Source organism: Leptodactylus fuscus, chromosome 1 (assembly GCF_031893055.1).
Source record: "Leptodactylus fuscus isolate aLepFus1 chromosome 1, aLepFus1.hap2, whole genome shotgun sequence".
In the NCBI taxonomy this organism is placed as follows: Eukaryota; Metazoa; Chordata; class Amphibia; order Anura; family Leptodactylidae; genus Leptodactylus; species Leptodactylus fuscus.
In genome coordinates this window covers 327,801,650-327,818,344 of record NC_134265.1, presented here as the reverse complement: position 1 = coordinate 327,818,344, position 16,695 = coordinate 327,801,650, and the positions used below count along the sequence as shown (strand labels likewise).

General features: G+C 45.3%; 1 protein-coding gene across 1 annotated transcript in view; it reads right to left on the bottom strand.

Annotated features, from left to right (window-relative positions):
• Window positions 1-16,689, bottom strand: part of CRMP1 (collapsin response mediator protein 1) — a 53,568-nt gene extending 36,879 nt beyond the window's left edge. The window contains exon 1 of the mRNA XM_075260602.1: window positions 16,091-16,689. Coding sequence (XP_075116703.1) covers window positions 16,091-16,459 — 369 coding nt within the window. The 5' untranslated portion in view covers window positions 16,460-16,689. The remainder of the gene's footprint in view (window positions 1-16,090) is intronic.
• Window positions 16,690-16,695: the final 6 nt, after the last annotated feature.

The following is a 16,695-nucleotide window of genomic DNA, read 5'->3' as shown; positions in this document are numbered from 1 at the left end:
GGAGGATGTAAAGGCCAGGGGATTTGGGACGAAAGTGCGGTGGAATCCAGGGCCAAGAGGACAGCGAGGACAAAATCAGATCGAATTCGATGGAGACCCACTGCTTATCACGGCGACGGAACTGCCAATCAAACAAACGAAGCAAGACCGAGGCCCGATAGTAAAGGCGCACATCCGGGAGGCCAACGCCTCCCCTGCACTTGCGCCGGACAAGGGTACTAAACCCAAGTCTGCTCCGGGAGGAACCCCACACAAACTTCCCAAACAGAGACTGTACCCGAGCTAAAAAAGCGCGTGGGAGAGGGATGGGAAGGGCCTGGAATAAGTACAAGAACCGAGGGAGGACATCCATCTTAAGGGCATGAATTCGGCTAAACCAGGAGGGGAGACGGGCGCCATAAGAACGTAGATCCGCAGTAATGGTGTCCAAAAGCGGAATATAATTAAGTTGGAACAGGGAAGAAGGATCAGGGGAAATGTGAATCCCCAAGTATGTGAAGGAGGAAGGTTGCCACCTGAAAGGGAAAGACTGCGCCAGGAATTCAGCCTCGGGAGAGGGAAGCGAAACATTAAGGGCCTCACTCTTGGATAAGTTGACCTTAAAGTTACTAAGGGCACCGAATCGGGAAAATTCACGCAAGACCGCCAGAAACGATACCCGCGGTTCCGAGACGTACAGCAAAAGGTCGTCCGCATATAGAGCCGCTTTAACCATACGGGATCCTAACTGTATACCATGAACATCGGGGCAACAGCGCAGAGCAACCGCCAGATGTTCCATCACCAAAGCAAAAAGCAACAGCGAGAGGGGGCAACCTTGGCGGGTACTGTTACGGACCGGAAAGGGATCTGAAATTACGCCATTCACCCGAACACGCGCCGACGCAGTCCCATAGAGAGCCAAGATCTTGCCCAAAAATCCTGAGCCAACCCCGATCTGTGCGACGGGGGATTTTTTTAAATCACTACACAGCGTGGAGTCCAAAAATTTAAACAATTGAAACAATTGAAAATTTAAACAATTTTTGGACTCCATTCAGTGTAGTGAATAGGACCGTTTTTAACATTGGATCTTCGATAATTTTAAAAAAATCCCATTGACTTGCATTGGGATCAGAATTGGGATCGGGTTCGAATGGAAAATGATCGGAAATCGGATTTTAAAAACAATCCTGAAATCTCAAGATCGGCTCAACCCTACTTACTTGCCATTTTAGTTGTGAGAAACAAATTACATGAGTACTTATGGGTTAAAGCAATACTATCACGTTTGCTGTATACAGTACTACTTTAGTAAGATTTAAATGTAGAGAGCAGCTCTGGTCTCTGTGTTCAAACAGATGCATACTTACCAACTTTTTGGAATGTCAAAAAGGGATACTTAAGATGGGTTTACCTGGTGCATTTTGCTCAAATCCCCTAAAAAAAAAAATGAATTGTTTCTATGGTCCCATAAACGTGGCTGTGTGTTATCACGGGCCCCTTTATGTAGCAGTGAGCCTGGAGCAAAACTGAGAACATGTCTTATATCTATCCATTTGTGACCTGGGCTAACGTATAAAAATGACTGGGGAAGTGAAGGTGCAGTTGGGACACAGATTACATGCATGTGTCGACCGTACCATTCTACAGTGGACCTGGGAAGTTTGTGTATATGTAGCCTAAATATTAGACCATCAGTAAATCTGCCCAAGTTGGTCCTTCATTGGGGTATTCTCATCTTTATCGGCGTGTCCACAGGATATAACGTGTATAACTGATCTGCTCAGCAGACTGGCCAGGACAAGACCAAGTGACCATACATGAGAATGGATCTCTACAGTATATTATAATTTATGATAGTTGTGATATACTCAATTGTTCCTGTAACTCTATACACACCCCAATATCCAACATACATGACATAAACTTCAAACTAAAATGTTTAATTATATTATAGAATTATTGATATAATTAATTAGATATATTACTTGTTACTTTGGAGTGGTACAAAGTGACAACCAAAGTTTGAAAAGGATTTTGATCAGAGCCATAGAGTCAGAGTCATGGAGTCCTAGAATCAGAGTCGGGACCAGATTTGGGTGATGTTGGAATCAGAAAGAAGTTACTGACTCCGGCCTCATAATAAAATGATTCATTATTTCTAATTATAGTAAAGAAATATTGATATTGTATAAACATACATATGGCGTGTTACTTAATTTCACAGGAATTCAATCACTGGTTTGTTTCATGAATTTCATGAGTTACGCTAGGTTCACAGTAGAGAATACCTCGCCGCCATAGGAATGCATGTAAGCGGCCGAACACCAAGGGATTGGTGTTGGGAATTGGTGTTCAGCCGCTTACACGCATTCCTATGGCGGCGAGGTATTCGATCGAATACTACTCGCTCATCTCTAGTTCACACCTGTGTTTGGGTCTCTGTTCTTTGGGTCCGCTTGGAGACCCAAAACAAAAATCCACTTAAAAAGTGGTTATGGAGTATAATGGAGCCTGCCATGTTTCTGCCTGGAAAAAATTTTCAAGTGCATTCGGGGACGGAATCCTTAAACGGAATCTAGGAGCAGGTGTGAACGTAGCCTTAGTTACATAGCCTTAGGAGCCTTGTTACAGGTTAGGGTTGAGTCGATCTTGAGATTTCAGGATCGTTTTTAAAAACTGATTTCCGATCATTTTCCATCCAAACCCGATCCCAATTCCGATCCTAATGAAAGTCAATGGGATTTTTTAATGATCGAAAATCGGATTTTAAAAACAATCCTGTTCACTACACAGTGTGGAGTCCAAAAATTGAAGGCTTAAATTTTTGGACTCCACGCTGTGTAGTGATTAAAAAACCCCCCGGCTACTTAGTCCCCGCCCACTTACCTGCACAGAACTGCTGCCACTGCCGCTCCCCGTTGTTCTCGCTTCTCTTCTACTTCACATGCCTGCAGAGCGCCGCGCTCGCCCCCCACCTCCCAGGCTAGTGTTACTGATGCTGGGACTACCCGGATCTGATCTTTTCCGGTCCCTCAACCCTAGCAGCTGCCTGACCATGACTTTCAGAGTCAGACCAGGAATAAGAGTTGGTCTGTGAGAAAATGGAGTCTGGCCTACCGACAGTGGTGGGGTCCAAGATTTGGATAGGTCATCACTTATTGAAACTTAGAGAATCCATTTAAGAAAGGGCTGGCTGTGTTTTTGCTTACGGCGCATCCTAGGAGGGACTCTACTACTATGTTGGCCTGCCTAGACTACCTATAAGAAAGTAGTGCTGTGTAAGACACCACAACAGAGGAATTATTGCTGTGTAAGCCTGCCAGGAGAAGAATTCCTGTCTACAGAAAGGGAAAACTGCAGTTCCGCATGCACATTAGACAATACTGCTGTGTTAGCCTGCTTAGGGAAGTGCTGTGCCTAATAGAGGCGACATGGCTTGATACATCTTCCTTTGATAACACAATGCTGAGTAGCAAGCCTAGGGGATACTGTAATGAACCGTGAGATGCTGAACAACTGAACTACTTTTATACCCGGTCTAGATGAGACTAATACTATGCAGCCTAAGAAAGACTGTATTCACCCTCCACATATCTACTGCTATCCTGAGCCCAGGTCCGCCATGAGAAATATCTGTGCTCCAATGTAGGCAAGTGATTGGGGTCCCAGAATTTTCTAGTATGTCCATAAACCTCCATCCTGCACCCAATTAATTACAAGAAGGAGAAGGAGGTTTTACCTAGTTGTTTTTTTTTTAATGAAGGGGATGAATATGATTTTTATGTAGCTAAGGTACGGCTTGAAGCTCTATTCCCCTTGGATGCCAACCATGGTGTGACATGCTAGCCGCAAAGGGCAATATGGTGCAGCTTGGATGTAGTGGTATGATCTGGACACCAGGAGGCAATACTACACCGCCAGAGAACTGATGGGAGATAAACTGTGATATGCCTGTTCTGGCAGGTGCAGAAAAGAAAGTGGTAGCATCTATGGGTGATGAGAGGTAACACAGTGAGCACTTCAACCCCTCATGATGGACCGGCCATATAAATGAGACAGACAGTACCATGAGGAGTAATGTAGAGGTCTTGCTACAACAGAAGAGATGGCACGCTGTCAAAGTAGGCTAGTTAGGAACCAAGTTATAAGGAGCAGCCCAAAAAGAGTCGGAGTGGGAGGAGAGGGAGTCTCCCTCCCAGCATGAGTAATGACTAGGCTGAGCAGACTAAGCAAGAGCCACTTGGGGCCAGCCCATTGCAGATGACAAAGATGATGGCGGTGAGGTGACATGTGGAAGGAGAGGGAGTCTCCTTATCTGCAAACCTTTGATGGTTGTCAAATAATGTGTATAAGAAGAGATGGAATATTCTTCTTGCAAGTGAGTGGCCTACAAATGTGATGACCGTAGGAGAGACAGAATGTAAATGAGACAGCTGTAATGCAGACCAGGCCAATCGGATAATGACAATGAGAGGGAGTCTCCCTTCCCACTTGGTGACAAAGTGGCAGGCAAGAGAATGTGGTCCAGGGCATAGGGAGACCAGTGCCAACAGGTCATATGGGATGGTACAACCTAGTCTGAGTATTGGGGGGGATGCCCCAGGAGACCCTTTACTTAGGCACCAACAGCACCCTGGATCATGGAGATCACCCTTAGGACTTATTGAGTCCAAGGAGAGGCTGCTTCATATAGGTTATATTGTAAAGCTGGTCACAATTGCAGATGGCTATTTTCTGAATTGACTACAATAAGGTCCATCGCTGTCCTTTGTTTTAAAATGAAACCACTGGATGGAAAAGTCAGACCTGCAGCACTTTTTCGTCCTGACAATTTTTAGCAGTCACTGTCAAATGGAGACTGCGGTGCAAATGTGAACCCAGCCTAAGAGAAATAAGGCCTGCTGAAACATAGAAGCGTTCCGGTTCATATGGGGATCATTGAACACTTAGTTCACATGGATCCTTCTACTCAAAGCGCCACAATTTGCCCTGATGGCTTTCGGTGAGGGTCCCGGGATATGTTGGCCTGACACATAGACTACCATTGACTCTCTACACTGAACAAACTCCTGGAGTGGACTCCTGAAAGTGAGGGAGACTTCCTATTTTATGGAGTTTATCCCGACCCAGTGTGAAGGAAAATTTCAAGGTGCAATGTATGTAGGTTGTACTTTAGGAGGAGCAAAAGACAAAGCCAACAACACAGCATATAGGTGCAGTAGAGTTCCACCTGTGTGGAATGGGTATGAAAGAGTCCTCCAGCTTTCCGTCTCCTGCTCTGTTTTGTGCAGAAAACGGAAACCTGTATGAATGGAGACCGGGCGCAGATGTGAACGAGCCCTGACACAGCCCATACACGGAAATATAAAAAGAAATTATGGGTGGTAAAATGTGGCGCCTACACTTAAAAATTTAATTAGTTTTTTTTTTTTTTTAGGTTAAAACGAAAAACAAACTATAATTATGGTATTTCCATAATCCTACTGACCATATGGATGAAGCATGTAAGAAAGTTGCGCAAACGCAGTTTTCCTCTAATTCCACCCGATTGTGAACTCTTTTTCCAGCTTCCCAGTACATCATACGGAATATTACCAATATGAAGTACAGTTTGTCTCACAAAAATTAAGCCCTCATATGGCTTACCAGGCAGATATCAAATTACGGTGCTGTAAACCATGATGAATTGATACAGAAAGCATATATATGAAGCTGCAGTTTACATCTCCCAGGTATAAGGTATTCCCTGAAATGCTCTAGGAACAGCTGAGGTCAGCATTCTGCTAGTAAACTGCTACCATTTGCCCAACACTATTGTGGAATATAGAATCTAAGGCTAAGTTCACATGGCGGATTTTGGTCTGGAAATTGGCGCAGATTCCGCGTCAAATTCCGGATTAAAATACCACCTCCCATTGAATTAAAAGGGAGCTGGGCATTTCGTTTTTCCACAAGCGGGTTTGTTCCGCTCGCTCAAAAAGGCTCCTCTGAGGTTTTCCCCATTGCCCACTGCATGGTCAGTTGGATGTGGCTGCTCGGGACCCAGGTCATGAAACCAAAGAGTATCAGAGAGCAGGTGCACTAGCAAAATAAGGAACAATATTAGAGGACCAAGGGAGTAACAATCTAGCTTGTATCAGGAGAGTAGATAGAAGCCAAAAACAAGTATCAGAGCAGAGGCGTAGTCCAAGAAGTCAATGCCAATTCCAAGTCAGAAGCCAAGGGGGTAAATCAGGAGAAATACTCAGCAGACAGAACCAGGAGATCAGTATTGAAAAGTCCTTCTCACAGCAAAGGAAGAGTCCACTTGTACTAGATAATCTCATGCAAAGACTGAACTTCTTCATGGTGTAAATACCCCACCTTTACTTAACTGAATGACAAGGCAACCCCTTTAGTATCTTCTGGTCTGAGAAGATGGTCTGAAGCTCACAAAAGTATTCACTTAGGGCTCATAGTAGAAGATGGAGGAGGAATCCAGTGAGAGAGAAGGAGAAATACTGAAACAAGCACAGAGGTTGATGCAGCTAAATAATAAGTTTCTATCTCACTCCAAGTACTTTATTCACATTAGTACTGGTCATTGCTTCTGTATAGTATCCTCAATGATGCTACTGGATAAGGGAAGGTTAGGGAGAAAAATCCCTGGTTCATAGTTCTGGGAGGGATATCATAGCAGTTATCCAACACCCATTAGGTCTCAGACAACTAAGAACAAAAAACTGAGCATGTCAAGGATAAAACTGCTAAAGGATGCTGTCTACAAGTAGATAAAGGTCAGAAATTATGTTATTTCTTTTGTACACACATATGGCAGACTATCCTGAAAAGTTATCTAAAAGGTCAAGTACAGATGTAGCAAAAATTTATTTGACACTTTTGCAAATGGGTATTTGACCTGAGTTAATAAAGATACCGGCCTCACTATACCAAGTGTTCAGAGTTTGCTTCATTTGAACCCTACTGTCTCAATTTATCATTCAAATAGTATACTGTATATACAGATATCCACGGACTTGTATATGGCAGTCTGTCATAGAAGTGAATGGATTTCTCAATAGACTGCAATACCATATTTCATCTCCTTAAAACAACAGACAATCCCAAAATACTATAAATAAAAAGTACAACCTGCCCCACAAAGAAGAAGCCTTACACAGCCGCATACACGGAAATAGTAAAAAGCTATAAGTGTCAGTCCACATGCACAAAACAGTGTACAGACCACGGGTCAGTAAAAATGTCACGGAAGACTCACAGATTGGTATTTCTCTGGTGGTTTACACTGACCCCAAACATCAGGCCTGGTGCAATGAAGAGAGGCCTGAGGATTAAAAGATGGCGTGGCACCTCCCTGCACCTGATGGTGGTTGGAGTGCCCTGAATGGTGACTACAGGACAGATGGTTATAAAAGAAAGTTCCTGCATTCATGGTCATATCCAACTGGCAACTGAGCAAGACAACAGATGTCACCACTAAGATGGTTAGAGAAAATCTTTAAAATTCTTTAACTATTTATATTTTCAATTCATGCGAATCCCATGCCCACTTTGCAGAAAAAAAACGCAGTGCATAAACACTGCGATTTGCAAAGCCGTTGTGGCTTTGCAAATCGCAGCATGTCAGTTATATCTACGGAAACGCCGGCGGCTTTCCCGTAGATATAATTGTAACAGAAAGTCCGTGGAACAAAATTCAGCAAACTTTCTATTGAAAGCGCTGCGGAAAGAAAGCAGTGCGTTCACGTCGTGGTTCTTTCCGCAGCGCTTTAGCGCTGCAGTTATGGCCCGTCCGGCCTTAGCCTAAAGCACCCTAAATGTCATTATTCCACCTATTAAATACCAGGAGGACACTACATGTATGAGAAGATAACCCGGACACAATAAGGACATCATGGCTGGTTATCAGGAGGACACTACATGTATGAGAAGATAACTCGGACACAATAATGACATCATAGCTGGTTATCAGGAGGACACTACATGTATGAGAAGATAACTCGGACACAATAATGACATCATAGCTGGTTATCAGGAGGAGACGCTACATGTATGAGAAGATAACCCGGACACAATAAGGACATCATGGCTGGTTATCAGGAGGACACTACATGTATGAGAAGATAACCCGGACACAATAAGGACATCATGGCTGGTTATCAGGAGGACGCTACATGTATGAGAAGATAACCCGGACACAATAATGACATCATAGCTGGTTATCAGGAGGACACTACATGTATGAGAAGATAACCCGGACACAATAAGGACATCATGGCTGGTTATCAGGAGGACACTACATGTATGAGAAGATAACTCGGACACAATAATGACATCATAGCTGGTTATCAGGAGGACACTACATGTATGAGAAGATAACTCGGACACAATAATGACATCATAGCTGGTTATCAGGAGGACACTACATGTATGAGAAGATAACCCGGACACAATAAGGACATCATGGCTGGTTATCAGGAGGACGCTACATGTATGAGAAGATAACCCGGACACAATAATGACATCATAGCTGGTTATCAGGAGGACACTACATGTATGAGAAGATAACCCGGACACAATAAGGACATCATGGCTGGTTATCAGGAGGACACTACATGTATGAGAAGATAACTCGGACACAATAATGACATCATAGCTGGTTATCAGGAGGACACTACATGTATGAGAAGATAACCCGGACACAATAATGACATCATAGCTGGTTATCAGGAGGACACTACATGTATGAGAAGATAACCTGGACACAATAAGGACATCATAGCTGGGATTCTGACAAGTTCCAGACCTCAGAAAGCTCCTGCAGACAGGGTCCTATCCAAGACAACAGATGTCACCACTAAGATGGTTAGAGAAAATTTTTGAAAGTTTGCAAGCTTTTAATTACTTAAAGTTGCATAAATGATCAACTTTTCATTATCTACACATTTAAATATGGTTATGTTTGTGGGAAGCCCGTTTAAGTGTATGCTGTTAGCAAAGCCACCTACTCATGTACCATCTCTACAGTCCTGATACAGGGAACACATTGCTGTCAAGGAAAACAAATGCCAAGTTTGGAGGATAAGTGGAGGTTTCCCTTAACTACATAGCTTGGACCCTATAGTACACAGGTAAACAGGGTACCATTGGGACTCATTGTGGGAGATATTGGAGTGGAGATTAAAGGCACTGAAGTTGACATGTATTCTGGGGCTTCTCTCTTACCATGTCAAGTACCAGTACCCACAGTGGAATGCCGAACTACTACTGTCATTGGGAAGCAGCATTGGTTCCTTGTTACCGCAGTAAAGTTACCTAATTGGTTCAACAGCACTGATGCCTCCTGTATTGTAGAGTATCCCTCTCCATCTGGAAGCACCCTGGGGGAACTACAACACCATCAGGTATACCACCTCAACCTTGCCCCAACTAAGGAAATGGACTGGAGGAGTTGGATGAATGTCCTTGACCTATCAATGACAACACAACCACTAATAGTCCCACCCTCTGGTTCTCTCTTGGCAGTTGTAGGCAGCACCTGCACCTACTTACAATCTATCCTTAGGAGAGGTCATTTTTATGCTATCACAAATATGAACCCCTTGACTATTAGCTGTTTGAATAACAATGGTGTCAATAGTTTCTTTATAGATGGTCCTCTCTGGGAGCTTCCTACATTCACAGCTGTGCTCTCCATCATTCAGCAATAATCCACTCAACAAAACCCTTCATGAGACAACAAATGTGTCTGGTTCTCTGAATGGGTGCTTTGAGAGTCACAAAATGTCATGACTGGTTCCAGCCCTGGAACTACAAAATGTCTCAGTGTGGTCCTCAAGCCAAGATCTCAGTAACCACAATAGATGGAGGGAGCCGGACAACAGAATATCTGCATGAACATGTGTGAGCCTTCAAAACCATTCAGTGCTGTCCTTCAAACCTCAGCTTCTGGATTACATTGGAGATTCAGATCTAAAACAGATGATGGCAATTTATAGAGATTTATAGCAAGCACTGACTGCAATAGATACCAGCAAGTAGAAACATCAAAGGGTCATTCCAGTTTCCAAGAATTTCTGAAGTTTTCATCGATAAGTATCCATCATGCTTGTCAATGTCCTGTTTAGGCATAGCCAAAATATTATACAGTAAAATCGCTCATTGATAAATCGGAGAACCAAAAATTAATCAAAAATATTATAAGAAATCACAATAAGATACTCATAAGGGGTGGGTGAGGGGAGGGGGGGGGTCAAAGCTCCAGCAACCAAGGCAGACCCCTGGACCGATCAGGTCCTGGTGCGGCTGGGGACCCTGAGAGGGAAGCCAGCGCAACAAGGCGTCTACATAGGCTGCATAAGCGATTCTAAAGATAAAGAGAGGCAGTGAGGTCCCCAAAGCCCTGAAGTCCCCCACTTTACTGAGCCATTGACTAAGGGAGGGGGTATTGGTAGAGTTCCCCAAAGCAGGAATACAGGCCCCGGCCGTAGTAACCAAATGTCGCAAAGAGGGTATAAGGTAGGTGCGGCGAGGGAAGTCCAACTGGGACTGCAAGTAACAACTACAGTACGTGCTAGGGGACCCCAGAGTAGGCGGAACAAGGGGATCTCTATTCAGGAGTGTTGGGACCGGTAACATAGGCAGAGGAAAAGACACAGGAGTCCATGGCGAGCGACAGGAGCCCTGGGGAGAAGGAAGGGATGTGGAAATGAAAGGAGGAAAAGTAAATTTAAAAAAAAAAGGGGGGGGATGAGAGAGGAAGGGGACAGCGGGCCGCGGGGTGCCCCAACCCAGCACAGGAGAGGGGGAGGGAGGCAAGAAACACCATTGGCGAGCAGCGCAGAGCGAGGTCCGCGACGAACACCTGTGGGGCACAAAACTTAGCAGAGACATGGTCCAAGAAGGAAAAACAGGGAACAAAAGGGAGACTACAGGGGCAATAAGGCACAGCAAAAGTCAACAGTCCACATGGGTCTCAACAGTGGGAACCTATATAGTAAGGATACAGTCTCTCAGGAAGAAATCGGAAGAGAGTTCACTTTTCTACGCCTCTGACATGGCATGGAGGAGGACCGGTCCACAGGCAGCGCGGCCGGGAGCGGATAGTCCAGCCAATCTGGCAGAGACAGGTCAGGCACATCTAAAAACTGCACCAGGGAAGCTGCCTGATCTGGAGAGTGGAGAGTGAACACCGTCCCATTGCGACGGACTTGGAGGTGAAAAGGGTGGCCCCATCTGTATGTGACTCCCGAGTCCATGATCAGTTGAAGGGCAGGCTTCAGGAGACGCCGCATAGCCAGATTGCGGCGGGAAACGTCAAGAAGGAGAGCTATTGAGCCATCCAGGAAGGGAACCGGATTATGTCGCCAGACAGCCTGAAGGATGTCCTCCTTTTCCTTGTAAAAATGCACTCTGCAAAGGACATCACGGGGCTCTGTGGAGGCAGCCCGCCTGGGGCCCAGGACTCGGTGAATTCTATCAATGTTAATCTCCGTGTCCATTGGTCTAGAGAGAACAGTGTTGAAGACGGAAGTATCAATGGAGCGGAGTTCCACAGTTGGAACAGCATCAGGAATTCCACGCAATTTAATATTATTCTGGCGGCCTCTATTCTCCTGATCATCAACTTGCAACAACAGATGGTGGTTAAACGTGCGTTGGGTAGACAAGGTTTGTTCAATAGCCACCAAACGATCCATGGAGTCGGATCGTTGCTGTTGAGTATAGACTTGAGTCGACAGGGATTGGAGATCATATTTGAAGCCTGAGAGGATCTTGTCCTGCCTCTCCTCCACTCTGCGGACCATGGCCTCCAGGTCCGATTTAGTAGGCATAGAACGGAGTAGTTCCCATATATCCGATAGTTTAGGACACAGAGCGGTGGAAGGAAGGAGAGGCGTGGCAGAATCAGAGGAATCTGAGCAAGTGGTTTCCGCAGGGCTGCAGGGGTATCAGAGAAGTCCACATCTCAATCAGCGTGACGAGCAACCAGGGGGACATCACCTCTTGGAAGGAGAGGCTGAGGTGCCACGGGGGAGGGTAGAGAGTCCAGAGGCACAGGGGACTTAATTGGAGCCCCCATGGGGGAGCAGGTAGTGTCCAGCAGGGGAGACCTGAGGTCAGAGACAGGCACATGAGGATGGGTCAGGGCTCCCCACAACACAGGGCCAGGAGAATGGAGTGGAGAGGGCAGGGTAGCCACAAAGGGAGAGGTCTCAGGAGGTCCCAGGGAGACTGGACAGCTGCAGGTGGGGCACCAGCATGTACTGAGACCATGTGGGGAGGGAGAGAAGCTCCAGTGTCCAGACTGCAGGCAGAGGGGTGGTAGAGGGGGGCAGCCACAAAGGCTACCACCGCAATCTGTAATCCCAGGGGGAGGCTGGAGTACCTGGTCAGTAGCCGGCCACGGGGTCCCCAATCCAGGGGAGAGCTGAGCAGCATCCGAGGGCTTGACAGGGGCCGTAGGAGGAGAGAGCAGCGCCGGGGAATCTGTCCTTTGCGGAGGTGGGACCTCCAACTCTCCAGAGGCGCAGGCGCCATCTTGAAGCCGCCGGGTAGCGGTGCAGACAGAGCCGCATCCAGGAAAAACTTGGTAAGCTGCGGCTCTATCCGGGCAGAGGAGGAGGGCTTCCGTCCCAGGCGTCAGAGCATAGTGGAGCCGGGAGATGGTAGGCTGTGGGACCCGAAATACAGGGCTTAAGTGCTGCTGGGGTCCAGGAGCTCTGAAGGGATATGTCTGCATGCCATCGTTGCCTAGGCCACGCCCCCCGGTCTTATTAAATTTTAGGTGTCTGGTTTAGGACCTGACCAATTGTCGGGGTCTAATCCTGTACTTGATTAAATTTAGGAGCCTGCTGTAAGGTATGATATAATTTAGGGGTCTGTCCTTAGACCTGGTAAATTTAGGGGTCTGCCCTACAGTCTGAATTATTGTATGGGTCTGGACTGGGGTCTGAATTGATTTAGAAGTCTTGTGAGGTGTATGAAATTATTTAAGGGCCTCATGTGGGGTCTGAATTACTTTCAGGGATCTGGTCTGTGGTCTTATTAAATTTTAGGGGTCTTTTCTGAGATCTGATTAATTTGACGTCCAAAGTCTGAATTAACTCTGGTGTTAGGTCTGATAATTTTATTACTTTGGTCCGGTGTCTGACTCAATTTAGGGGTCTGGTCTGAGATCTGATTCATTTTAGGTGTCTGGTCTGTGGACAGATTAATTTTAAAGGGTCTAATATTGGTTCTGGTTAAATTTAGGGGTCTGATCTGGATTCTGAGTTCATGTGGGGTTCTGGCCTGAGACATAATTAAATTAACGATCTGACCTGATGGCTGACGAATTTAGGGGTCTAATATGGGGTGTGAATTAATTTAGAAGTTTGGTGTGCTGTGTGAATTACTTTAGGAGCCTCATGTCTAGTTGGGATTGAGGGTCCAGTCTGAGACCTGAGTATACGTGTCTGGTCTGAGGTATGATGAATTGTATGAGTCTATTCTGGTGTCTGAATGTGGGGTCTGGTCTGGGGTCTAATTAAATGTATGAGTCTAGTCTAAAATGTGACTTAATTTAGAGGTCTAATCCCATAGGTCTGATCACATTTATTGGTCTGACCTGGAGTTTGAATAATTTAGGAACTTGTCTAGGGACTGAATTAAGTTAAGGCTTGGTACAGGTTCTGAACTATCCTAGAAGTCTAGTGCACTATGTGAATTAATTTAGGCGCGCGATGTCGGTACTTATTGAGTTCACGAGTCTGGTCTGAGGTCTCAATGTAAATCGCTTGTGAAGCATCAAGAAGACAAGACGTCCACTGATGGTGTTATTCACCTTGGACCTTCACAGATCCAGGTACGCTGACCTTTACTAAAACTAGATATATACCATTAAGAGAAGGCCTCTGGTGCTTGTCAATCTGGTGCTGTAGTCTTCTCTCTCTTTAGGATAGCCTATAGTCTGTAATTTATTTCTTTTAGCTAGTCTTCTCTTTCCCAAGAATATCCAAAAGAGACCACAATGGCCAACACTAGTCATAAGGCAAATTCCTCAGCACCTTCATTCTGGGCAGTGAAGTTTGAAGACATTGATTTCCACCAAGGACAACATCTAACATGTCATTATGAAATTGAAGAAGTTCATAAAAAAAAATACACATTGAGAGATTCTTATTTGAATACAAAACCTAACTCTAAAGTTTCCAACCAAAAATAATACGTGGCAAGTGACTTTCATCCTAGCAGCTTTGACCTCTTTAAAACATGACTAAGGAGTTTCTGCGGAGTTATAGGATAGGACTTACTAATAGTATTTTCCATTGAAATCAATGGGAGTCGCTCAGGTCTGTTTTCCGGGAGACGTTTCGAGATGTTTATTCTTCAGGCCGAGTCAACTCGCGATTCGGCCTGAAGATGCTCCCTCCTCCGGACTAGGCTCATTCATTGGGCCTAATCCGGAGCAGAGTGCGCGGCTGGATGCCGGTGTAGTGCACCGGCTTTCAGTCGTGACTACCCGGTTTTTGGATCGGAACCTGGATCCAAGATTGGATCAGAACCAAAAAACCCCATGTGAACTTACCCTAATAAAGACAACAAGGTCTAAGTCTAAAAAATACTTGTAAGAAGTGTAGCCCATGGAACAACCTGGTGTAGTCAATATCCAGTAATCCTGATCTACTAAATCTACCTAAATCTCCTTGGCATAGGGCACCACTTTCCCTGAATTTTCTTTAACCCTCCATTGTGCTGAGGAGGGGACAAACCTCTACAGAATGGGGGTGTCCAGTTTGGCTAGCGTGAGATCATTTCCATAGTTTTTCTCTTAAATAAGAAACAGTACGCCTCCCCTCCACTACCGAATTTCCTATTAGATAAAGCCAAGGACCCAGAGTGACTTTCAATGCACGATTTATACCTACAAGCATCAATGATGCGTCAATAGCGGCTGCCGCAGTACTGGAAGAGCCGACTATAACTTATTACTAACCAAAAAAAAAACTCCCCTATGGCCCCAAGTGGACACATTGACAAAATAAGAGCTACGAAATAATAAAATGCCAAAATTTGTAGAAGGTAGGAAGTGGTTAAGCTAACCCCCATCGCACCCCTCCCAGTCCAGACTGGTTTCCCTATGAATGTCGGCCTGTTACAATCTGAAATACCGTCAGCCAGTCTTACATTGGCAAGCTGAAGGACATTAAAATGCAAAGTGAATGTGGTGGGACAGAAGGCAGGCAAAGGGAGCGGAGGTCTGGAGGCCTCCCAGATTCAGCACCACTTCTCTTTGTTAAGCAAACTCCCAGAACACCCTTACTTTTCCAGACTGCAATGACTTACTCACGGTATAGGCCGCTCGCTATAGGTAGGGGTTAAATAACTTAACCTTCTTTAAATATTGACCGGCACGCTCCATATTATCAATTAGCATCATGTCATTGCCGTAACATGCATCGCAGTAAATTCAATATTCCACTCCCACGCTAGACGACTGTAAACCAGGCCACGTTTCCAATAGGCAACGGCAGTCTGCTACGATACAGGTCCAATATTGAAATATGAAGATTGAATAGTTAATCGCATAACTGTGTCCATTCCTAATACGACATGCTGCGCAGTTCATTGGTCATAGAAGAGGCTGTAGACAAATGTATAACTATATATCAAATATCTATATTGGATATTACATAGGATAATAAAATAATTGCTGCTCAGAATGACAGGACAGCTCAATAGCAATTCATTATGACCTTGAAAAAAAGCAATACATACATCAATCCTGCACCGATACATGATTGCTAGCTCTTGGGTACACAAACCTACTGGTTTCGATGCGTCTGATCTAGCGTATCTGGATGGAAAGTCGGAATATCAGAAATATAAAAGCAAATATTGAACAAATAAATATATCTGGATATTGCTTATAGAGGTGTTGTGTATTATAGTACGTCTAAGCCAAATATTGTCCCTGCAAGCAAAGAGGTTAACCATTTAATAACACAAGACAATTAACCTTAGCAAATGTATAGCACCCTGAGGCCAATGTGCTGGTCCCCATCCCAGCCCCCACTGCTGCTGGTGCAGACCCCCCCAGCCTCTCCCTCTCAGCAGACTGTACCTTGCCATTGTCCTGCCCCTGCAGCAGCTCCTTCCCACCGGAATACTTGATCTCAATGCCTGGGGTCCTGTCTTCCCTTTCTCCAGGAGAGCTGATGACAGAGCCAGAGATCTCACTCACATCACTGGCTGTCTCACTGAAATTATCCCCATCCAAATCCGCCCTGCTGCTGCTTCTTGGGGTGCGGGTCCCCTTCTTGCCCACACTGTAGGCATCAAAATCTATAGTCTTGTTCTCATAAGCCCCTTCTACAGAAGCAAACATGCCCCCATACTTCACCCTGGGGGTCTGGGCAGTGGTCCCTGGTCTGGCCAGATAGACAGGGAGATCATCTTCTTTATTCCAGTTTCTTTTCCTCTCTGATGCCATGCTGCACCCCTAATGCCCTCCTCTCACTGGCAGATGAATGGATGGAGGAGGATGATGATGATGAGCCCTTGCTGCTGCTGCTGATGCTCCTGCTGCTGATCATATAAAATGCAGCAGTGCGGTGTCTGGATAGAAAGACACAAGGACCCTATTGTTACCAACAGCAGCAGCAGCAGATGAGGGGAGGAAATGTGCAATCAATGGAGGCAACAATCCTGGAGGTAGAGGAAGGATCA